The following is a 21,283-nucleotide window of genomic DNA, read 5'->3' as shown; positions in this document are numbered from 1 at the left end:
GAATGCGGGCAGGAAGGCGTTGGTAACGTGGATGTATTTGATTGTAATAACGCAAGTAGCCTTCTACAGTACGGCCTATCGTCCGATCGCTTTGGATTCCTGGTTTCTCGTGCTAGTAATGCAGGGGTTAGAAACGCTGCATATCTAAAGGACCTGTGTCGCCTCACCGGATATCGGGAAACGGAAACACTTTACAAAGTCCATCCATCCACTCGATATCACCAGTATGCCAGATTCCAATTTCCTTTATCGGCCCTGGGAGACATTCACGATAGAGGGGTGAAAGCTATTTCATAGGCAGTGGATAACAACACCATTAAGGTTCCCAGGAAAGAATTGCCGAATGACACCACACCCGCTTGAAGCAAAATGTACATGTACGACGACCGTTGAGGCCTAAACGGCAAGCAACCAGAATTGAGACGAGTAGGGCTTATGGTAGTCATTGAAAGGCACATTAACGCGCTCAGGGTCAGATGAGAGATAGAGGTTCGTTCGTTCAGCCTTCGGTGCCCTTGCCATTTTCTCCAATTTGGGTCGTACCTATTAGGAGGGTTGGATATAGTTAATTTTGATGCTTTTCGTAAGCTCACCAGATTTCAGTTACCTCTCCATCACTGGAGATCGACTCGTGAGTTCCCCCCAGTCAAGGCTGTATCCTCGGACCTCGAGTGTGGTTGGGGACTGCATGAAGACAGGAAGAGACATTCAAAAGCTGACGTGTCATAGCTGTTCCTAGATGTAGTAGAAGGGCTAGACTAAGAGTCATTCTGAGGCCCAACTTATATGCTGGCTCGAAATCGATTGTGGTGGATTGTAGTCTGGGAGTAGGGGCGGGGGGTAGCTTCGTGATCTCCCAAATTCAAAGTCCGACGAGCGCGTAACGAGCGTCTGGACGATATCGCAACAAACGCACATTGGGTTGACGTTGAGGATTCATGCAGTGAAAATGAAAGCTGACGATGAAGTTGGTTGGAGTGTTAGAGTTTGGATTTCCGTTGGGAAAAAAGACTGTCGAAACTGGTAAAATGAGGATGGCTACGGTGTCTTTCCAACATCTTGACAAGTAATACGTGAAGCGCGCGCGGAGTTTGAATTTGGGGGATCACGAAGCTACCCCCCCGCCCCTACTACCAGGCTGTACACTGATAGCAAAGCACGAATATCTTCTTTGCTCAGTACAGATCGGCTAGCCAGGCTAGGTGGATTGGGAAAAGCTAGAAGTAATAACGTGACGCGTCCTTTGCCAACTTTCCTTCACCCGTGTTTTACTTGAACGTAACGTTTAACGGTTGATACCCGAGTCCTACCCAGCCCATGTGCATCAGCGAGAACGATAGCCCACGATATATGTCGACGATGGTCATTGGTCAACAAAAATTGGTCTAAAGCTGAGAGCGGCACGCAGGTGAAAGCTGGGAAATGGTTCTCTATGCCGGACTGGTGTGTTCGAATCATTGTTCTCAAGAGCGTTAAGTGTCCCAACGAATCTAAGCAGGCAGATATATCAATCGGGATATGTTAACGACTCAGAAGAGAAGACTTGCCATCCAAGAGCTTGATTCGTCAACCGGTTGATGCAGGAGATTCAGAGGAAAGGAGCGTGACGTGGTAATCAACGGACAGTCCGGTGGGAATGAGAAGAGAACGTTTGTGAACGTTGTCGAAGTAAGGAGAGAGAAAGGAGACGATTGGAATGGGTATGGGTACAAGCGCGACGAGAACTACGTCCCTCCGTTATTTTTTTACCTTAGGCTTGGATATATTTATACATGATCCGCTAAGGAATGCCAATGAGATTATCTCCTCTCTAAGTGGGGTTCTACCGCGGTGAACACTGATTTGCTTCCGGGGATCCAGTACTCAAGCTCAAGCCCCAAAAGCACTCCTGTGAGAGGGGGGTTTCACTGGCTAGTGTAGGATTTAAGGCAAAGTTGGAGTTGATAATGTAACTCGATATATGTAACTGGGACCTTATAGTAAATATTTCACCGCATATCTAGTAACTACCGTTTGATAGTAAGCTATACAGTACAGTCATGTAGCGGTCATGTCCTGATCTATACGAACCCCGATGAATGAACGCAACAAAAAAAACATATTTACATGAAGAAACAGAAACTTTCGGATAGCTTAGAGTAAGAACAGAACCATAGAAGAAACGAAAAGTAAGTGAACAAAGTGAGGTTGGAACATAGAAACTCCTGTATTTGGGGGGCTAGTTGCATCAGCCTGCGCTGATGTGGTTTCAGAGTCAGGACCTAGCGATAGCGAGGTTCCTGTTCCACCGATTCCAGTTCCACCGCCAAGAGCGGGCGTGGAAGTCGGGCGACCGGTATTAGGAGGAGGGGGAAGGTTAGGGGTAGCGGTTGAAGGAGGTGCACCAAACGAAATTGAAGTAGAGGTAGTCGCGCTCGTGCTCGTGCTCGTGCTAGTATCAGTAGTTGGTGGTGGTGGTGGTGGCGGCGGAGGAGGCGCACTCCCCTGACAACTTCCATTCTGACAAGTCTGACCGGAAGTACAACAAACGTCCCCACAACACGTAGAATCGTTGGGACACGTCCCCTTTCCATCACAACATTGCTCGGAACCCGAGTCGAAACACCCAGAGCCACAACACTGAGCGCCATTAGAACACTGATGGTCCTGGCAGCACTGTGACCCTTGTTCAGAACACCCGTCTCCACAACAGCTTTGCCCGGAAGGACATGTTTTGTCGTTTCCACACGAGACCGAACCTGGCCCACTTCCTCCACCATCTCCACCTGCGTCCCCTGGACAGCATTGCTGGTTTCCACAACAGTGCCAACCAGCTGGACAACATCCGCCTCCGCTGTCGGTACAACATTGTGCACCAGGTGGACAACAACCACCAGTGGCACATTGCAGGTAGGTCGACGGGCAGCAGCCAATTTCACCACTGGTACCGGCGGAGCATTTTTCTCCCGCGTTACAGCAACCGTTGTCCGAGCACTGTTACACGATAATCAAGTTTTCATCAACATCTTCCATCATCACCGTGATGCATAAGAGAGATCTGAACTTACGCATGTTTCGGCAGATTGACAGCATCCTCCCCCGCACGGGACTGGACACCCGGATTGCCTGACAGTGATATTCTGCAAGCCTTGCCCAAGACCTGCGAACGGGGTGAATCTTTTGTTCAAAATTGGTTGTACGAAAAGGTCAGATGCAGATATGACATCGTTTGAGCCGATTGAAGGTTGCAAAGCAGCCCAGAATTTTGGATCGGTTCCATTGGACATGGAATCCGCGCGAACATACACCGTAGAGAGGAAGAGAGAAGCGAGGATGAAGTTGACGGCCATATAGTAACCCATTTCTCCTGGGGCGGCGTGGTTTTTTGTGCTGAGGAGAGGAGATGTAAGCTTCCTTTTTATCCCTTGAATGTTGATCCAATCTATCACCCACCTGTGCTAACAAGTTTTACCTATTACCGTCCAAAACCAAGGTTGGACAGTTCGATTTGAAGGACAAAGGAAACGGTGATTAGATGTGATTGAGGCGTTACATAGTAACCTGTATCTGTCAATACTTTCAGCGGTTTTATGTCCAGTCGATATCTCATTTCAAGGAAAGGTAAGCAGCGTGGGTGTGCGAAGAAGAGATTCAGCAAAAGCTGGGCGTCTTTTTTTTTCCCATTTGGCTCCCGCCTTTCAAATTTCAAACCTCTTGGCATCTGTCAGTGGCAGCCTAGTTTCAACTTTCAACGTTGTAAAGGATGCAACGAACTCACTCGAACATGAGGAAACACATTGATTTGAAGGGACGTCGACCAACAATCCGAATCGCACTTCATCTAAAATAAAAAAGTACATCATTTCCCATCATGATTTTATCAACTGCCTAGTAATAGCCTACAGCATCCGATTTCTTCTTTAAATGATTCAAAGAATACTTCCCAGTCTGTACAAAGTAGGACACGGCATGAAAAATCCAAATGTGTATCATATTGCGTAGCGGAGGGGGATGAGGGCGACAAAAGGATGCAAAAAGAAGAGAGAGTAAAAAGTCAGCGATAGCTCAATAATGTTACCCGCAGAAATAAAAAGAACGAAAAAAGGATCGTCTCTAGAGACGGCCGATCTTTGTCACCGTTTCGATGGCGCACCACCAAAATACGGTATCGAGAATGCAGCCACTACCACCAAGACAGCGATCACTCCGACAGCATAATACGTCGACGTCGAAGAAGTAGAAGAATGGGTGGTGGGTTTCTTTTTCATCTCTCGACGAGAGGTGAAGCGAACAGGACTCGGGGGTGACGGGAATAGCTGAACGTACCCGATGGATTTCAAACCATGGATACTGAGTAGATATTAGTACGAACGTATCAGACGGACTGAGGGGTGAAATTGTACGCACTAGTAGCCCTCCAAATTATTTTTGATTTCATCTTCCTGACCTTTTGGAATACCTTGCAGAACCCATGTAACCTTGGTCGATTCAGAAGACTGGTCAAGAGTCGTCGTCAATGTGGCGGCGTGTCCTATCGAACGATACAATCGTATATTCAGTTCGACCCAGCCCATCATGCTCAAATACAAACCGACCTTCGGGCCACGTAGGACTCGACAGACTCCAAGTCTGGACAACCTTTTTCGGAGGTTCCAATGATATATACTTTCCTTTAACACCTCCACCGAAAAGCGAATAGTCCGTATCAGCTTTGGCGGCAGACTACAACGAAAAAAACGTATCAGCAACGATAGAAACTAGAATCGAGTGTTAGAGTTACCTGGGCAGGAGCTCTAGTCCACATCGGAATCCGCTTCTCATCCGTCAAGAGGCTAAACAAATCATCCGCAGTGGCTACCAGCGTAGCTTCTACTTCTACAGTCGACGTGTTCACCTTTCCTGCCTTCTTCTCTACTTTAGCTGATGTTGTGGCGGAAGCAGTAGTGGGTGCTGCTGCTGTTCCGGAAGCCGAAGAGGACGACGCTCCAGGTGCAGGGGTACCCGCCCGACTTGGATCTGCGCTCACGGTAAGATCTTTTCCATGAGTATCGATCATCGCAGCTGGGAATCTGGCAAATATTTCTTCTAGGATCGGAGGGAACGACTTGCGCATTTGAGCAATGAGAGCGTCCACTGTAGGGGAGGAGGCAGAAGGAGACCAGTAGTACTGTGGATTCGTTTTTCGATTTCAGTTTTCAAATGAAACGTGAAAAGCACTTGGTGTAGGCACAACGTACAGAGTAGTCTGACGTCTTGTCGACTGTAATTTCATGAGAGACTTCAGGAATTTGAATCGTTCCCTGAACAGATGTCCCATCGGAAGCGGTCCCTTCGAATGCCAGACTGATTTTGCAGTCGTAGATTGTAATCAACCTTTGAAAAACAATGAGTATCGCGCACCATCCATTCAGGGATAGAAAAAGAGCTCTATATCAAAGGAAACAAAGAACAAAAGAGAATAAAAAACAAGGCAGAAAACTTACTTGCTCTTCCTCTGACCGAGCTCAATGTCACCATCTACTTCTTTAACATCAGAAATAAACAATTCTTCTCCTTCTTTTTCTCCCTTTACGCGAACGGCCAGCAACTCTTGCTCGAACCAATCTTTCCCCCATTTTGTGACGTTTTTGTTTTTCCAATGCCAGTTTGCGGTCGAAGGTGGAAGGGCCATAGTACTGATTTCGCTTCAGCGATCTAAACCTAAGAGATTTTTTCGTTGATTATCGTTTCCATTTCATGACCGAATGCATATGGAGCGGTGTACGCACGGATAGAGCTCACTACTAATTATCCTGAGAGCGAGGTGAGGAGGAAAATGGACCAAGACGGGCGCCAACGCGCCGTGCGATTGTTTACATGCTATTTACGCGTTCTATAGATTTCCAGAATTTTCTTTCCTCTTTCCTGTTCTAGAACTTTTGACGACTCTTCTTATTTGCCGCGAGTTGACTACACAAGTACATATAGCGAACGACATTGCACAAGGTCGTTAAAACTCTGGCTAAGGGAGCAACCCGTTAATGACCGTGTTGGAAAGTGTCCGACTATTTACGCCTTAAGCCGCTCTTCGGGCGTGGAGCTAGCCTCTGCTTCTTCGGCGCAGGAAGCTCTTTATCCTTGTCCTGCTCAGGAATAATGAGCGTCTTCGTCTTGAGATTTGCAGTTCGGCTGTCGTCACGGTTAGTGACCTTGCGGAGGACAGGAGGATCTTGCAGTTTCGTTGGGTCCAGTGTAGCAACACGGAACTGCTCCCAAAACCATTCGGAACTCTCGAGCTTTGGGACATATGTCTCAAACTTCCACGCTTTTTGACATTTCAACACAGGAGCATCAGCTGGATAGCGACTTGCTAGATCTCGATAAAGGAGTTCTTCGGGAACATTGGGAGGGGAGACATAACGGACACTGAGGGCATCCTCCAGCTGAAGAATCAAGTTGACGATGGGTGTTTGGTCTCCTAAAGCCCATTTTCTTCGCTCCATTTCTTGGGCCCGGAGTACAAGCATCTTCTGTGTTCCTCCGGTAACAACATTCTGATCACCTTGCCAAGACCAGTCGTAGATCGCAGCAAGCTTCTCTGACACCTCGCAGTCAGTAAGTGTATGACGACAGTATTTCCAGAACATCCAGCACAGGACGTGGTAGAAAGCCTCGCAGTCATCCGCGATAAGGTGGGGAACAGGGGGATTTTCGTTTAAGAGGAGTTTCGCTGACATGAATTGCCACGTTGCCTACAGACAACAGTCAACAACAACGGAAATGATAACAAAGGCACTATTCTGCTCACTGAGCGTTCATGGGTAATCATGTCTAGAGGTTTACTGAAATCCCAATCAATGAGGATTCCTCCTTCCTCGGTGATAAGAATGTTTCCGACGCTGATGTCGCGGTGTGGGATTTTGGCCTTGCTACAGGCTTCAAAGTGGGCTGTAATTGAAGAGACTCCATTCCGGGAAGGCGTGATGTTGAACTAGAACTGCAACTCACCCTGTAAAGCGTCCTTCATAGCGTTGAGAAGCTCGCCGAGTGTTTTGAAATCTGTCAGGCTACGACCAATCGTGTCGAGAACGATAAAGTAGTGTTGATAAGGTCTCTGTCCTGCTTGGTCTTTCGTCGAATGGGAGCTGGTGTCCGTTTTCCGCCACTTCCCAACAGCGTCTCAACACGCAAAAACACCCGGAATCTTCTTAACCCCCTTCTTTTCCAGCTGCTCATAAACAACTCCTTCCTTCTGGATATCCCGTTTCAGGACACGCCAGGTCTCTTTTAGATAGCCTTGACATCGACGACGATAAATCCTCGAGTAGATCTACCGGTAGGACATGCAGTACCCTTTGAGGGGACCGCAATTCCATAATAGATAGCTGGCGAGTTGCGATCCCGCTCGTTGGGGAAGGTGAACTGGTACACCCTGCCCGTTAAGTTGAGATGGCCTTGAAGTGCTTCGCGGACCTTGTTCACAACAGCAGCATCCTCCACTTCCTCCACGCACCGGCCATGGCCACGGTCCTCCGGTACAGCATCACCATACCGTTTCACAAACTCAACCAGGTACGGCTCTTCTGCGAAAGTGAATGAGGAAGTGACGACGGCTCCCTCTCTGTCCCAACGAATCAAACGTGCCCGAGTTCGTGTGACCTGGATAGAGAAAAGATGGGTTCGGAATTGAGACCACAAGATAGCACCGGCGTAAGTGGCCATTTGGTCTCGTATATCTCAAGCGGTATCGGTTTCTTTTTCGAAAGACGGCCTTTCACCTCCTCCCATTGGCACAGCCGAATCATCATGGAACCCATCTGATTTTTCATCGAGTTTGAACTCCATAAACACTTCTGCAAGTGTAATATCGTTCAGTCGCCTGCGCTTGGACGGTTTACTGTAAGCGGTGATGTCTGGTTTGATGAGGTCCGGCTGATGACCCCATACAAAGTTGTACGGATGAGCGTGCGTGTCGACAAATTCAAGGGAGTTCGAACGTAAACCTTCCAGCGCATTGATCTGCGCGAGGTTGAGACATATCCCCATCAGCCGCCGACACCTGTACTCAAGTAGGGATTGTGGAACATACCATGAGAGGATACATCGCGACCTGGTGTTTCACTCTGCCCACCTTCGACAACGCCTCCTTCGACTCCTCATTGAGCTCGACTATTGCCTGGGTAGAGGGAAGATATTTATCAAGGAAGGCTTGCGGTGCGATAGGTCCGACATATTTGGTTCCCATCTTTGCACCCACTTCGGCCATACGACGATCTCTTTTGAGCTCCATGGTGGTGAAGGTATCAAATCCTCGAAATTCTGGCGGGGTGTCGGCAGGAGACATTGCTGCTCCAGGGTTCCCCTATTTTCGAGACCATCGTGCAAATTAGCTGAAAGTGGGAGTATCTGACGTCACGTGCTGCGGTTTGGGCACCGGTGCCAGGCCGGTGCTCTCGGATATTTCCTATATCTCGCAAGTCAAAAGAGAATCTCTTCAGTTATATTTTCTTTCTCGTTTCTTTTCTTTCTCGCAAAAAAAAAACCGGCGTGAAGATAGCTGTAATCCTGTAAGTACTGAGATTTGAGTCGAGAGAGACGAGTACACAGGACAACAAATGGCGAAAAGTCACCACAGTCGCTTGAAATTGTATATTCAGAGAAACAACTTGGTACGATACATGTATGCAGCTGATGCTGGCCTAAGGAGCCCCGGAAATTTATTTCCCAACATCGGTACAGTGATAGGTTATTGCAAACTGGACACCCCACTCCTCTTCAGATCTATCGCAACGAACAAGCAATCAGTCTATTAATCAAGATGCACCTGTAGAAGTCGTGTGTTCCGCTTACCGCGCACAGGAATATTAGGTCTGATAGTTGGTTTCCATATGGTAGTGAACGCGCTAATATCAGTCAATCAATCTCAGAGTCATGCTGGACCCTAGGAACAGGAGACGTACTTGGGCTCTCCCAGGACATCCAAATCTCCGGGCTCCAAGCTGCCTGTGTCAGCTCCACAACAAGGAGAATTTGTTCCCCAGACTACGAAGGACGTGTTAGAAACTCTTTCGGTATGAAGGAATAACAGATATCTACTTGGTCCGGCGGCCCACATTGTCCAACCGATCCATACGTCATTCGCAGCAAGATATTTCAAAAGATCGTCCAACGCCTTTAAAGGCAAGATTATACGTCAGTAAAGCCAGCAGCAATCGAGGCGACAAAATGGAATAAACGACCTGTCGACAACCATCGTTGTTTCCTCCCCCAAATTCACTGAGTACAGCCCTTGAGAAAGAATGGTTGAAGTAGTTATTCGAGCGGAAGAGGGAAGCACCGACTTAAGATTGTTTTCTTTGAGCCAAGCCGTAACTGCCGCGAGATTTTCGGGACCTAAGGTTGTCATCATTAGTAAAGTCCATTCATCCTTGGAAAAAAAAACATTTACCCGGCTGTGTACAGTTATCGTGTTGTCCAGAGAAGTCAACGTCTGCCCGTTGACCGCGGTGAGATTCCTAGAATGATGGAGGTGTAGAGATTGACTTACCGAGATACTACGTTGACATTATCAGGGTATTCAGCGAACTAAATCGTGTAGTCAACGACTTCCTACTCACCTCGTGGATGTCAATCCCGGTATTATGCAATGGATCCCTTAACTTGTTCAAAAAGTCGCTGCTTGGCGCGTCCCCGTTCCCAGTGATCTGTGTCCATGTATGACCGCCAGTGAAGCCATTACCGGGAGCAAGGATGAGCTGTCGAGCACCAGTGGAACGGATACCGTCAATGGCTGCTTGGTTGTTCGCAAGAATGAGCTCGGTGGGCTGGGTGTATACGATGGAGTTCCATCACGATGAGCAGGTTTCACTCGCGGAAACAGAAAAGAGACGAACCATATCGTGCGGTTCATTATTTATGCCAAAAATGACCTTGGGGTTGCGAACAAATCTTCTGGCTAGCTCAGTCCAGAACTGTTTGAACTGCTGCGTGGTCGCTGCCGTGGGGTCCGAGCTATTGCCAATGACCTAAGCAATGCATGAGATACAGTCAACCATGCATTGGAAGTTTAAGCTCACGCTTCCGGTGAACGGTTGACCCGAGGGATCGCTAGATAATACAACGCGTCAACATCGCCCGTTGAGATATGGTAAAAGCCACGAACTTGTATCGCATGTAATTATGCGGATCCAATAACGCGTATGCGCCTTTTGTTACAGTGATATGGTTTATCGCATCTGCGAACTCCGAGAAATACTAACGGAACGACAATCACATCGATAAATCGAGTATAGAGCGGGGGTTCACACTCACGGTCTCATTGAACCTGCTTCCTAGTCCTGTACTTAGAGGGCACATGCGCTCCATGAGGAGGGTAACTCGGAAAAGATTGATTTTTTCTTGGTCAACAAAAATGTCGACAGTCGACTGTGATTGGGGTCAGCAAGTGCAGGTAATGCGAAGCAGCACACAAAAACTTACCTTGTTGATGAAGGAGTAGTCGACGCCAAAGGTACCAGGGATATGATTGGTAGTGAATTCACCTCCGGACTACTCGTGCGGATAAGCTGAGGCTTTAGGGGTCAGTACTGAAAGTGCTGACCTCATTGACACCGGCATAGATAATTTTCCCGTAGGTGAATGCCGCAAAGGTGAGGACAGGCAGAAGCTTCATGGCGAATGGAGTGTACTAGAGAACCCACGACGTGGATTTTGAGCTTGATTTTGACACAGGCTGCATTTATATGTGAATGAGCGTGTACCAATACTTACCACTTCTGACTGGCTATTTTTGTGCCTGTGTCACCGAAAGTGCGAGAAAATTCCGCCTACTTCTTTTCCCTCCCTCGAGCCTAATTTGAATTTGCCTCAGAACACTTACATACCCTTTAATCGCTGAAACAACGGTGAAACTGACCGTACCCAGTGATAAATCTTCCCGAGGGAGAAGAGAAGTTCAGTTTTGAAGATGTCCCGAAAGGCCACGACAGAGCGTTTCCCAGGATCGAGCGTGAAGAGAAAAAAGTGAATGGCATGATAGAATGATTTTCTGCATTTGCCCATCGCGTAACGTACAGGCGTTATCTGAGAGCTGGGCGTAGAACAAGAAAGGGGAAAGAAACGAGGGTGACTGAGAAATAGGTATTTCAGGCATCGCGGCTAACTACTCAGAGAGGTTGATAGAGCGTGTGCGAGAATGCTGTGGCTGGTTGTTAGAAATAGTCGAAAGACCCAGGCGAAGGAAATGACTGAACTCGTGGACCGTAAACATGGGATGAAGCGAATTTAGCCAGCTGATTGCCATGAACCGTGAGCAATAATCGTAGAGACGGAGTACAGAAAGGAGAACTCACAAATAGCTTGATACGGGGGCACACCCCTTGACCTGGGTTGTGGTTCCGTTGGTGCCATTCTCGTAGGCTTCGCAATATCCAGTGGCGTTAACGAACCCTAGCGTCTTCGCGTTGTCTAACAGGGCATTGAAGATGCCTTGTGTGTCGAAGATTGTTACCTGGTCCAAATCTCTGTGGATCTTTTGAAATGTATTCACTGATTGTGTGAGTTCGTTATTATATGCTGTAATGAGATTCTTCATGCGGTGAGCAACATCCGGTCCTTGATCGAGGAAGAGAGGGGATCTGTTTGTTGGCGGGACGGTCAAGAACAAGAATGACCGTGCGCCACTCGTGTAGAGTAGCTCGAGCTGGAGGCCAAGATGTTCAAGAGCTTGCCCCGATACGCAGAAAAGGGGTATACTGCGTTACCTGAGTATCCAAGCGCTTCAAAATGGTGCGATAGAACTCGACATGAGTGATGTTGTTCTACGAAAGATCTCCTGAAGTTGAAAACGATGTCATGGTGCCCTTCACCTACCCACGAGAACGAGTTTCCCTACCAGAAGCCCTAGTTAGAATTATTGCCATTATCAATAAAACCAATCAACTCACGATGTCATTAATCCCGATCCAAAAAGCGAAGAGACTGTTCGAGCTTTCCCAACGAGCACCCTGAGGTTGAGGGGCGAGAATGCCTTGAAACTGATTCACTTGGTCCACGATTGACCTGGGGAACCTTAGCGGCACAAAATGTCCTAATACAAAAAACAACATACAAGACAGTTGGAAGAAACGGTGGAACCAAGGCAGCGTCAATTGTAGCACCTCCAGAGGCGAGATCAAAGACTCGGGTGTTCGTGACATTATATCGTCCACCTAAAGCCCTGGGTCAGTCTATCTGCAACGGAAAAATGTAATGAACTGACCTAGTGCTTGCACCCAGTTTGGCCCATTTGAAGAGGTCTTGGCAATGTATGCAAAAAAAGTAAGCTGGTATTGATGACCCAGACGCAAATCACATACGAAACCCGGGACTGGAGAGTCAACACCCGCAGAAATATTGAATCCTATATCGTGCAACGTGAGCCTGCTACCAAGCTTGAATGGCACGTACAACTTACCGACTGTTGTGTACGAGTCCCCAAATGCGAACAAGAATTTCGTGTTTCCCCATGTCAACTTGCTCCAGCTTCCCAAAGCTGTAAACAATACCAGCAAGAGGGCTCGACGAGAGGCCATCCTTGTCGGTTCGACCTTAAGAGGTGAATGCCCTTCGAGGCGTATCAGTTGACCAGTCCACCGTTAAAAAGGCCGATTCTTCGTGTGTTTTCCAATCGGATGAATTTCGCATATACCCATTGCCATAAAATCATTACTATGGAGGAAGTATGATGGCTGATGATGGTCCTGAAAGAAAATAAACAACATCATCGGTAACGTTCCCAGTGTCACGGCTTACTTCTTGACTACCATTACAGATGATTTCGGTACAGTCATTTTGCTATTTGAGCCTACAGAAACTGACTATCATTGGTTAGGCCTTCTTCATTTTTAACCAAAAAGGCGAGGTTCGTTCTCGCGGCGTGGCAATTGGCGTATCTTCCAACAGGCGTCTTGACATTCAGGTTTACATGCATCTTAGGTCTTGATATCTCGACTCTACCGCACAGACTTCAAGTGGGTAATAATTTTAGTTCTATACCAGCCCTATGCACCTGACCAAGCCCTTTCAAGACGTTCAATCGCCGATGTGTTCCGGATACAAGTCGTTTCGAACAGCGATGTGAGGTCGCCGATTATCACTTTGGGATCGACTAGCTTTTTCCATGTTCGGATCAACAATCTGTATGTTGTAGCGGTGACGAAGTGAGTAATTTTGACCTGATGCTAGCTTGACCCATCTCAGTTGGACGTTCAACAGGAACAACGCGAATGCAGCTCTTGTATTCGAGTTTTGCTACCGATTCATTAATATCTGCAAGTCGTACTTTGGGAAGATTGACGAAGAGTCGATAAAAAACAATTTTGTATTGATTTATGAGCTCATTGATGGTGCGTTACTCCCTCTTCTCTGCACAGGGCACTTCTCATTTCGGTAACCAGAGATTAACGACTTTGGATATCCTCAAAACAGTGAAATAGATACCCTCAAGACATACATCACCACAGAAAGTGTCGTTTCCTCCGCGAGTGTAGAAGACTCTTCCAAGATTACAGCACAGGCGACAGGTGCAACGAACTGGCGGAGAGGCGATGTTAAATACAAGAAGAACGAGGCGTTCGTGGATGTCGTGGAAGTGGTCAACCTCAGTATGAGTGCAAAAGGCACTGTCCTTCGTGCGGATGTCGATGGTCACATCCAGATGCGCGCTTACCTTTCTGGAACACCGGAGTGCAAGTTTGGTCTGAACGACAAACTGGTAATCGATCGCAACGACAAGGGCACCGTGAGCGATGCTGTCGAGCTGGATGACTGCCAATTTCACCAGTGTGTGCGTCTGAACGATTTTGATGCGGATAGGAGTATTAGTTTCATTCCGCCCGATGGCGAGTTTGAATTGATGAGGTACGAGCTTTAGCGGGCATTCATCATTCATGATTTTCTGGACTTCACTGTTTTACAGATATAGGGCAACGTCGAATGTCAAGCTCCCTCTCAGAATCATGCCTACAGTTACGGAGATCGGTACTTCGAAGGTTTCCTACGACGTAACGGTCAAGACAAACTTCCATAACAAGCTTTCGGCCACCGGAATCGTCTTGAAGATACCCACGCCATTGAACACGACGAATGTAGAATGCCAAGTTGCGAATGGCAAAGCCAAATATGTTCCAGGGGAAAATGTGGTGGTGTGGAAGTACGTTCTTTGCATCTTGTCCTTTTCCCCGTTCTTTCTCTTATACTCCATCTTTAAAAGGATAGCCCGCCTTCAGGGCGGTCAAGAATGCACCTTCTCAGCCACGGCTCACCTGACGTCTACAACGACTCGTCAAGTATGGGCACGACCTCCAATAGATGTTGACTTCCAGGTTCTGATGTTCACGGCATCGGGATTGATTGTTCGCTTCTTGAAAGTCTTTGAGAAGAGCAACTACCACAGTATAAAATGGGTTCGATATCTAACGAAAGCGAGTGGATCTTATCAAGTTCGGGTACGTTTCCCACCTGTGCATCCTCTGATCGTCGTGCTTACCCTTAGAGAATTAACTTAGTTCTGAGGATGAGTGCTAGCTACTATATGTATTATTGTAGTGTAGATACTTGTGATAATTGGATCATTTTTGACCAGTACAATTCGACGAACACGTAGGCGGTTCGACTCTAGCTGAATCATTTATATTACTTGCAGGTGTTGAAGTACTACAATAAAGGAACAAAATTACGGGAACTAACATGTGTTCCTACGTAGAAACCTTGCGACGCCCGCCGACATCATTTCGGGTTTGAATGTACTCGTGTGCACAGATTCCGCTCGATGGCCCGGCCGGAATTATTGGGCGCGTCGGTGGTACCGACTTGTTCTTGTATTCTAACCACCACCACCCCTCATCGTTCTCACAGGCCCTTCCACGAGGTCTTTTTCAGGATTCTCTATGTTCTGGAGGCAAGTCTATCTCCCTTTCGACTGAGCGACAGTCTCAGGGTCGGAATTGCAGATTCGGATTTCATAATGCATCGACTATCGACGGTTTGCTGAACAAGGAGGACGTATCTCTAGAGGCAATTCTAGATCAAGATGATCTTATTCAAGAGTGCAAAGCTCAAAATACGAGGCTCATTGACTACTTTCAGCGTGTTGATGTATTGCAAAGGTTATTTGGATACGTTACTGGCCAAATAGAAGGGGATGAAGGAGGGCGCTTCAAGTGCGTGGAGAGATATTATTCGTTCATGATCTGTTGCTGACTCTTGCTCAAACGAGTAGATATCCCTACGTCGCCACAGAAGTTCTTTGCAGCGACATCTGGTCTATTGTCGAAACATGTGTCAATGAGCATCAGCAAATACTCGCCCCTTTCTGGGAGACTGTTCTCGAGAAAAGTGCAGATGAAATGAAGACTCAACTTGTTATGGCATCGCATTTCTCGAAGATAGCATCCATGTATTTGGTCAAAAAACCTACTGAGGTGAATACATCCTATCTTTTTCTTATTCGCGTTGCGTGACGCGGCCTAGATGTTCGAATTTCTCCAATCTTTACCGAATGTGGTTGGAAAGCTCCTCAAGCACATAGCAAACCCTTCGTTTGTGGACGTGTTGATACGCATCATCCAGTTGGACGATCTCCCGGAGGGTGAAGGTGTTTTGGAGGCAAGCTTAACTGTTGTCGAGGATACAGTCGTGTTTCTAACCCTCCATTCTTAGTGGCTACACTCTCAAGGTCTTATCAATCATCTAATCGACCTGCTCGCTCCTTCCTATCCCTCCGACATGCAACAAATTGCCGCAGACATGCTCAATGCTATCATCGCAATGGCAACTCCATCTCCAGGCGCTGCTGTTATGGTTGAGCAACCACAAGCTGGTCTGGCATCGAATCTATTCGCAAGAGAACTAGCTCGTCCGGAATATATATCTCGACTGATCGTCTACATATTCCAGGACTTTAGTTCCGACCGAAATCCTTCACTGGCAGATGACGACGACGACGCCTCAGAACCGGGCAAACAAGCGCTTCCAAAATTCGAATATGCTTCCTCATCCGCTGTGCTCGCTATGGGAGTCGTCAGTGAACTTATTCGGAAGAACAACTCGGACTATTTCGAGCCTTATCTATTCCATACATTACGACATCGACTTCTCCAGGTTCAGAACCAACAAGTGCAAGACAAAGTTTCATCTGACTCTGAAGAGTGTCGAGAAGCGTTGGAACGGGCTATGAAGGAGATGGTAGATCGGATGGGGGTGGTCAACCTGAACTACCTCCTGAGTGTTCTCTGCGAGCGAACAGATACACTGATTCGGTATCTGGATAGTCCAAGGTCTTGGGTAAATCATTATTCCCAAATGCTGCCTATCCGTTACTAAGTTTCTCCTGGTAGAAAGGCCCAGAGCCGACTACGGTTGGTTCCATCAAGCCATTGACCTTTGAGCGATTACGAATAGTCGAGTTGTTCGCGGAAATGCTCCACTGTTCCAATATGTCGCTACTCAACCGTCCATCATCGTTTGATCACCTTTACGATCCCAGTGGCCGATTACAGGGAGGCCTTTCAGTCATGAAAGATCTTGGTGCTGTTTCCGAGCCCCATGTCAAGAACCAGGATGATGACATGACGGACGATGGGAATGAAATCGAGCCCGCGCTGGAGTTCCCTGTTACCAGCACCTCCCGTGATTCTTCTTCCTTACTCGATTCGGATGATGATATGAGCAGTGAACCTGGCAGTTCGGACGACGATGCTATGGAGGAAATTATCATGAGCGATGAACCACGACCAATAGCAAGCTCTCCGACGCAAGACCCTCCCAGTAGGCTCTGCTTTTCTTTTCCGCTGCTTTAATCTCTTGTTTATTCGATGCGAAATCTAGATAGTCCACCCGATAATACAACTACAACCCATGGCTCTGCACAACTTCAAAATACCCGTAGACCCTCATCTGAAGTGCAGAGGTCGCCAAATTCTCGAAGAAGTTCAAGAAAAATGACATTACCCTTGGAACAACCCCCAGATACCCAAACATTTATAGGAGAAAGGTTGAAAAAGAGATTATTAGACCTTAAAGTACCATGTAAATTATTAGTAAGTGTCATGTTCGCTGTTGATGGTGTCCGAAACTAACTATATCCATCCTCATTTCCAGGACCTCTTTTTTGAATATCCTTGGAACAATTTTCTCCATAGTGCAGTTTTCGATGTAATTTCACAGATGATGAGCGGGCCTGTAGTAGTTGGGAGCGGGTGGAATCGAGAACTGGTCATCTTTCTGTTCCGCGATGCCCGAATCATGCATCGGTTGGTAGAAGGGGAAAAGCTCAATAGCGCATCAGCGTGCGTTGTTAGATTGCTTGTTTTTGGATGCATTGGCTGATTCATCATTTTCGTCTCGACAGTTCTAAGCCGAAGGGCCTGCGATTAGGCTACATGGCCCACCTCCACCGCCTCACAGAAGCTGTTCTCGAGTGTCTGACACGGTACCCACCAGAACTTCGTCTCATACTTATCCAGTACGCTCCTGATCCCGGCTGGGACGAGTACATCACAACGACTTTCCACAAAACACGGGACGATAACAGTAAACCCCTCGGGGGTGGAAAGCCGGATGTTAATACTAGTGTGTTGGGAAGAGCTGGCAGATGGAAAGTGGATGAGGAGGATCCAAACACTTTGACGATTTCGCCCGCTCCTGCATCACGAACGGAAAATACGGAGACCAGAGGTGGACTTCGGAGGGGTGGCGGACCACCCAAAAACACGGCTGATTTCGGACCCGCTCCGATGGATGATTTTGATAGTGACGAGGATGATGAAGACGGGCGTGATCCTGCACCTCATGTAAGCATCTCCCTCACCTTGGTGATCCAAATCACTTCGAAACCTAAATTCGTGACGAGAAACACAACTGATGCGCCTTCTACCTCCATTCTCTTAACAGTTCACTCGATACTTGGCAAATCAGATGGGTACGACGGATACATTCGGGAATACGGGCTTCCCGGAAGATGATGACGATGAGGAAAGTGGGTGGTTATCACAGTCGACGTTTTCGTTGGGTAATCCTCCAATGACAAATCTGCGACGAAGAAATGAATCGGAACGAAGACCTTTAGGAGCCACTGGATTCGATGTAGGTGTTCCTTTGATTCCCGAGGATTTTGTGAAGAAACTCCATTAAACTTCCATTCATTACAGGATGTTTTCGACCCAGCGGGTCGCAATAGCTCTAGTTCCAATTCTGGTGATCCTTTCTCATCTACTGACGACGTAAGTTATGTTAGTCATCGCGACCTATCCCGAGAGTTGCTTACTATCATAATTATCTATACAAAATTCAAGGACGACTTTGGACCGTTCTCCGATTCAGGTGGTGCAAGCGGTACCGATCCGTTTACGTTTCCCTCGTCTTTCTCGGAAGAAATAGATGAAAGTTCTTTTGAGAGTTTTGGTGAATTCGGGGACTTTCAAGGTGCTGAGGCCGATGAACGTCAAGATGGGGAGCTAACACCGACGGGTGGAAGTTGGATGTTTGCTAGTGATTCGAGTATATCCGGATCTGAAGGTTCGAGTTCTGAAGGAGCACCGTCTGGAAGTGCTTCATCTGAAGCAGACGTGAAAAGCCCTGACGAGGAAAAACGGATATCGGATAAAAAGTAGTCGTGGTCAGTTTGCTACTTAGTACCTGTGGAGTGGATTTGTAGGGCGTGTATATGAACTAACCGTGCTGGTGCTGATACGATTCTTTCGGTTACTCAGGACTACGGATTATCTGATGTTACAGTAAAGCGAGAATGCCGCCCGGACGCGTCATCGTGGCGTGGCAAACCCTTCAACGTTGTCAACCACAACTACCATTTGCAAAACTGCGATTACTGATACACAGACTCTTGGCCAGCCGAAAAGCCCTATCTAACTGTCACCTGCTCGGACCAGTGTATACGAGAGCAGCTGAGGCCATAACCGGTCTTGGTATTGAAATCCTTCTCATCGCGGTGAAATCCCTTGAACACGTTCGACATCCTAGTACTCTCCGTAAAACACGCTCAGAAGTACCGTCACTGTACATAAGGAACGAATGGAAATTTTTTCCTGGTCTCGCCCGGTTGTCGTCGTTTGGTTGCTCTAAAACTCGAAGAGTATGTCCACCGCCAATCCATTCGATTCGACATGGTTCAGTGTCCGACCCAGGATCGTCCTCTTCCGATGAGAATTCTGAACGGCAGCTCGATTCGTCCTCTGTGAATGTACCCGCGGTGCCCGAAACCTCAAGGTCACCATGACCTATCTGAATTCCTTCACAATCGACACCTTCTTCCCCATCATTATCATTATTTGTATTTCCGTCTCCACCATGATTATCGTCGCCGTTATCCCCGCCAATTGAATTCCTCACAACACACAGCACCCTCCCGCTGCCTTTCGCACCCCTCGGAATCCTATCGAAATCCATGTCCAAAAACACGCTTTCTCGGACTTTCACATACTCCCTCAGTTTCTTACAGACCTCCCTGCACGACGTAGAATCTGCATCTTCCCATTCCTTTGTCCAACTCAAAATCGCGCTTTGATCTCTCCAGCCTGACAAGAGGTAAAATATGCTTGCTGAGTGGAGGTCTGTATAGAGGGTGACGGGGTAAGCGGAGTGTACGGGTTGCCGAGCGCAGAGGGATGTGAGGAGGTGATTTAGGGGTGGGGAGGTGAGGGAGGTGGAGGTGGAGGAGTGTGGGGAGAGAAGTTCGAGGGTAAGGAGTTGGGTTATGGTCATTTTTTGGGTTCAAGTTTTGAGTCGAAGAAAGACAGTGTTAAAAGTCGGAGGGATTGGTGATCGAACTTTGAGAAGTTTCAGAAGAGAAAGCGGGATGAGGGATCAAGGAATATGATACGCGGGAACTAAGTATGTGAGTAGTTTCTCCCTATACATTCAAAACGATAAGGGCGATTCAAGTACTTATACTCAAATTTCTGTCAAAAGAATTCTAAATCCTTCGGATGATTTGACCTCCGTTCATCCAAAACCGACGGGGATAGCAAATCGTAGCCCGTTGCCGGCTTTCTTTTCTCGGGCGCGAGGCCAGTAAGTTAAAATAAGCATACTATTTCCTACCCGCCAGCGCTGTTAAGCTTTTCCTAACAGATTTTCCTTTTGTTACCGGATTACACATGATATGGTAGACTGTACTACAATCTCCGTGGAACCCGTACGGGCTGTTCGCCTTCCGAACGGGATTTCACACCGATACCAGAACTCATTTTGGACTCGTATCACACGTCGAATCTGAAATTCGATAGGCTCTTTTACTGTGACAGTCTCAGAAGAGGCGTCTGTGGCGACCTCGAAACACGGTTACGTTGGGCCCGTATCGATGCGTGTGCCCTAGTAGTACAGTGACACTTGGACGCTTAAACGGCAAAGTAACTATCGGTGGCTTTTAAGCCCGATGGCCGAGCTGTCAGTGAGTAAAGATGTTCCTGTCGCAGTCATCCTGTTCTAATTTGTTTTTGTTTTTGTTCTTTCGGTCATCCTCGGCGACTTCCTGAACTAGGGAAGTTTCCATGCAGAGATACTGCTTGCATTACGAGCAATCAATTAATCTGCCACCATTTTGGTATGCTTAGTGATGGGGTGGTTTAGGTGGTTTGGGACACATACTTTCGGAAAAGCATTGCTCGGAGGAGGTTGTGGATGTCGGTCTCCGGGAGTCATTCAGGCCAGCCTCGCTGGAGTTTCAGTCTTCGACCACCTGCACTTCATCTACGAAGCTCAAGAAAAAAAGTGCTTCTGCGCTCTTGGAGTCTTCAATTGAGCGATCTATCGATCTACTTGACGTCAAGATCCTGCCCGGCCATCCGCGCGCGCCGGAAGGCATACACGGTACCAAGTAGTAAATTTCCATCCAATTTCAAATTTCTCATCTTACGTGCCTTCCCACCATGGTTGGTGTCTGCCACGAGTTCGTCACAATGATAGACTTACACGCACGAGATACTTATACTCAGCATCATTCTCAATACGCTTGATGCGCTCGTCGCCAGTCGAGGAAGGACAGATTGTATAGCTTTGTTGCCACCAAAATCAAACAAAAACAAGTACTTGGTTGACCATACTACACTGGCAGTCTGATGATGGTAAATGCTGAACATTCTGCTCTATTTCCGGACAACGAACGAGAATAAATGGCAGTATACATCGATTGCATAGTTCTGTGGAAGAGAGCAAATTCAAGTTGGTTGAATCAAGGATATCGCGGTGAATATACGCCAAAGTGATACAGAGCCCAATGGACGCATTGGACGTATCCAAGAGATCATCGAGATCGTGGCCATACAAACTA

The 21,283-nt window shown here is 47.4% G+C and overlaps 11 protein-coding genes across 12 annotated transcripts; 2 read left to right on the top strand and 9 right to left on the bottom strand.

Moving 5' to 3' along the window:
- Positions 1-2,133: 2,133 nt before the first annotated feature.
- Positions 2,134-3,341, bottom strand: E1B28_009324 (uncharacterized protein; the record flags this gene model as incomplete). Its single annotated transcript, XM_043154208.1, has 2 exons — positions 2,134-2,973; positions 3,048-3,341. 2 exons carry the CDS (start codon positions 3,339-3,341, stop codon positions 2,134-2,136), a joined length of 1,134 nt encoding a protein of 377 aa, XP_043009498.1.
- Positions 3,342-3,454: 113 nt separating this feature from the next.
- Positions 3,455-3,820, bottom strand: E1B28_009323 (uncharacterized protein; the record flags this gene model as incomplete). Its single annotated transcript, XM_043154207.1, has 2 exons — positions 3,455-3,700; positions 3,758-3,820. The coding sequence occupies 2 exons, from the start codon at positions 3,818-3,820 to the stop codon at positions 3,455-3,457; spliced, it is 309 nt and encodes a 102-aa protein (XP_043009497.1).
- Positions 3,821-3,908: 88 nt separating this feature from the next.
- On the bottom strand, positions 3,909-5,650 carry E1B28_009322 (uncharacterized protein; the record flags this gene model as incomplete). The annotated part of the gene is made up of 7 exons (XM_043154206.1): positions 3,909-3,927; positions 4,306-4,329; positions 4,387-4,510; positions 4,575-4,701; positions 4,760-5,146; positions 5,217-5,352; positions 5,463-5,650. The coding sequence occupies 7 exons, from the start codon at positions 5,648-5,650 to the stop codon at positions 3,909-3,911; spliced, it is 1,005 nt and encodes a 334-aa protein (XP_043009496.1).
- Positions 5,651-6,023: 373 nt separating this feature from the next.
- Positions 6,024-6,985, bottom strand: E1B28_009321 (uncharacterized protein; the record flags this gene model as incomplete). The annotated part of the gene is made up of 3 exons (XM_043154205.1): positions 6,024-6,710; positions 6,767-6,906; positions 6,967-6,985. 3 exons carry the CDS (start codon positions 6,983-6,985, stop codon positions 6,024-6,026), a joined length of 846 nt encoding a protein of 281 aa, XP_043009495.1.
- Positions 6,986-7,245: 260 nt separating this feature from the next.
- Positions 7,246-7,680, bottom strand: E1B28_009320 (uncharacterized protein; the record flags this gene model as incomplete). Its single annotated transcript, XM_043154204.1, has 1 exon — positions 7,246-7,680. One exon carries the CDS (start codon positions 7,678-7,680, stop codon positions 7,246-7,248), a length of 435 nt encoding a protein of 144 aa, XP_043009494.1.
- Positions 7,681-7,695: 15 nt separating this feature from the next.
- Positions 7,696-8,302, bottom strand: E1B28_009319 (uncharacterized protein; the record flags this gene model as incomplete). Its single annotated transcript, XM_043154203.1, has 2 exons — positions 7,696-7,977; positions 8,048-8,302. The coding sequence occupies 2 exons, from the start codon at positions 8,300-8,302 to the stop codon at positions 7,696-7,698; spliced, it is 537 nt and encodes a 178-aa protein (XP_043009493.1).
- Positions 8,303-8,704: 402 nt separating this feature from the next.
- Positions 8,705-10,630, bottom strand: E1B28_009318 (uncharacterized protein; the record flags this gene model as incomplete). The annotated part of the gene is made up of 15 exons (XM_043154202.1): positions 8,705-8,739; positions 8,809-8,861; positions 8,919-9,000; positions 9,055-9,130; positions 9,198-9,246; positions 9,300-9,351; positions 9,407-9,448; positions 9,506-9,512; positions 9,576-9,782; positions 9,852-9,983; positions 10,035-10,065; positions 10,121-10,212; positions 10,270-10,383; positions 10,438-10,506; positions 10,559-10,630. The coding sequence occupies 15 exons, from the start codon at positions 10,628-10,630 to the stop codon at positions 8,705-8,707; spliced, it is 1,113 nt and encodes a 370-aa protein (XP_043009492.1).
- Positions 10,631-10,690: 60 nt separating this feature from the next.
- On the bottom strand, positions 10,691-12,717 carry E1B28_009317 (uncharacterized protein). Its single transcript, XM_043154201.1, has 11 exons — positions 12,413-12,717; positions 12,315-12,358; positions 12,218-12,254; positions 12,068-12,167; positions 11,904-12,018; positions 11,830-11,847; positions 11,721-11,777; positions 11,310-11,659; positions 11,211-11,249; positions 10,874-11,155; positions 10,691-10,808 (listed from the first exon to the last, which is right to left on the bottom strand). The coding sequence occupies exons 1-10, from the start codon at positions 12,528-12,530 to the stop codon at positions 11,116-11,118; spliced, it is 918 nt and encodes a 305-aa protein (XP_043009491.1). The 5' UTR covers positions 12,531-12,717; the 3' UTR covers positions 10,691-10,808; positions 10,874-11,115.
- A 34-nt stretch (positions 12,718-12,751) lies between these two features.
- On the top strand, positions 12,752-14,583 carry E1B28_009316 (uncharacterized protein). Its single transcript, XM_043154200.1, has 9 exons — positions 12,752-12,778; positions 12,830-12,859; positions 12,934-12,968; positions 13,026-13,157; positions 13,213-13,343; positions 13,395-13,857; positions 13,916-14,149; positions 14,210-14,444; positions 14,505-14,583. Exons 1-9 carry the CDS (start codon positions 12,770-12,772, stop codon positions 14,508-14,510), a joined length of 1,275 nt encoding a protein of 424 aa, XP_043009490.1. The 5' UTR covers positions 12,752-12,769; the 3' UTR covers positions 14,511-14,583.
- Positions 14,584-14,803: 220 nt separating this feature from the next.
- Positions 14,804-20,243, top strand: E1B28_009314 (uncharacterized protein). Of its 2 annotated transcripts, none has more exons than XM_043154199.1 (13): positions 14,804-14,896; positions 14,949-15,158; positions 15,218-15,419; positions 15,469-15,603; positions 15,658-16,281; positions 16,335-16,764; positions 16,825-17,036; positions 17,098-17,285; positions 17,348-17,789; positions 17,890-18,081; positions 18,147-19,849; positions 19,924-20,025; positions 20,086-20,243. In XM_043154199.1, exons 1-11 carry the CDS (start codon positions 14,886-14,888, stop codon positions 18,606-18,608), a joined length of 3,108 nt encoding a protein of 1,035 aa, XP_043009488.1. In that variant the 5' UTR covers positions 14,804-14,885; the 3' UTR covers positions 18,609-19,849; positions 19,924-20,025; positions 20,086-20,243. The 2 variants fall into 2 exon arrangements, with proteins under 2 accessions (XP_043009488.1, XP_043009487.1); XM_043154198.1 differs by having other exon boundaries at positions 14,804-15,158; positions 18,147-18,218; positions 18,291-19,849.
- E1B28_009315 (uncharacterized protein) lies at positions 18,868-19,716 on the bottom strand (the record flags this gene model as incomplete). Its single annotated transcript, XM_043154197.1, has 1 exon — positions 18,868-19,716. The coding sequence occupies one exon, from the start codon at positions 19,714-19,716 to the stop codon at positions 18,868-18,870; it is 849 nt and encodes a 282-aa protein (XP_043009489.1).
- Positions 20,244-21,283: the final 1,040 nt, after the last annotated feature.

Source organism: Marasmius oreades, chromosome 5 (genome assembly GCF_018924745.1).
Source record: "Marasmius oreades isolate 03SP1 chromosome 5, whole genome shotgun sequence".
Lineage (NCBI taxonomy): Eukaryota > Fungi > Basidiomycota > Agaricomycetes > Agaricales > Marasmiaceae > Marasmius > Marasmius oreades.
The sequence above is the reverse complement of the archived record's forward strand: the minus strand, read 5'-3'. Positions and strand labels throughout refer to the sequence as shown.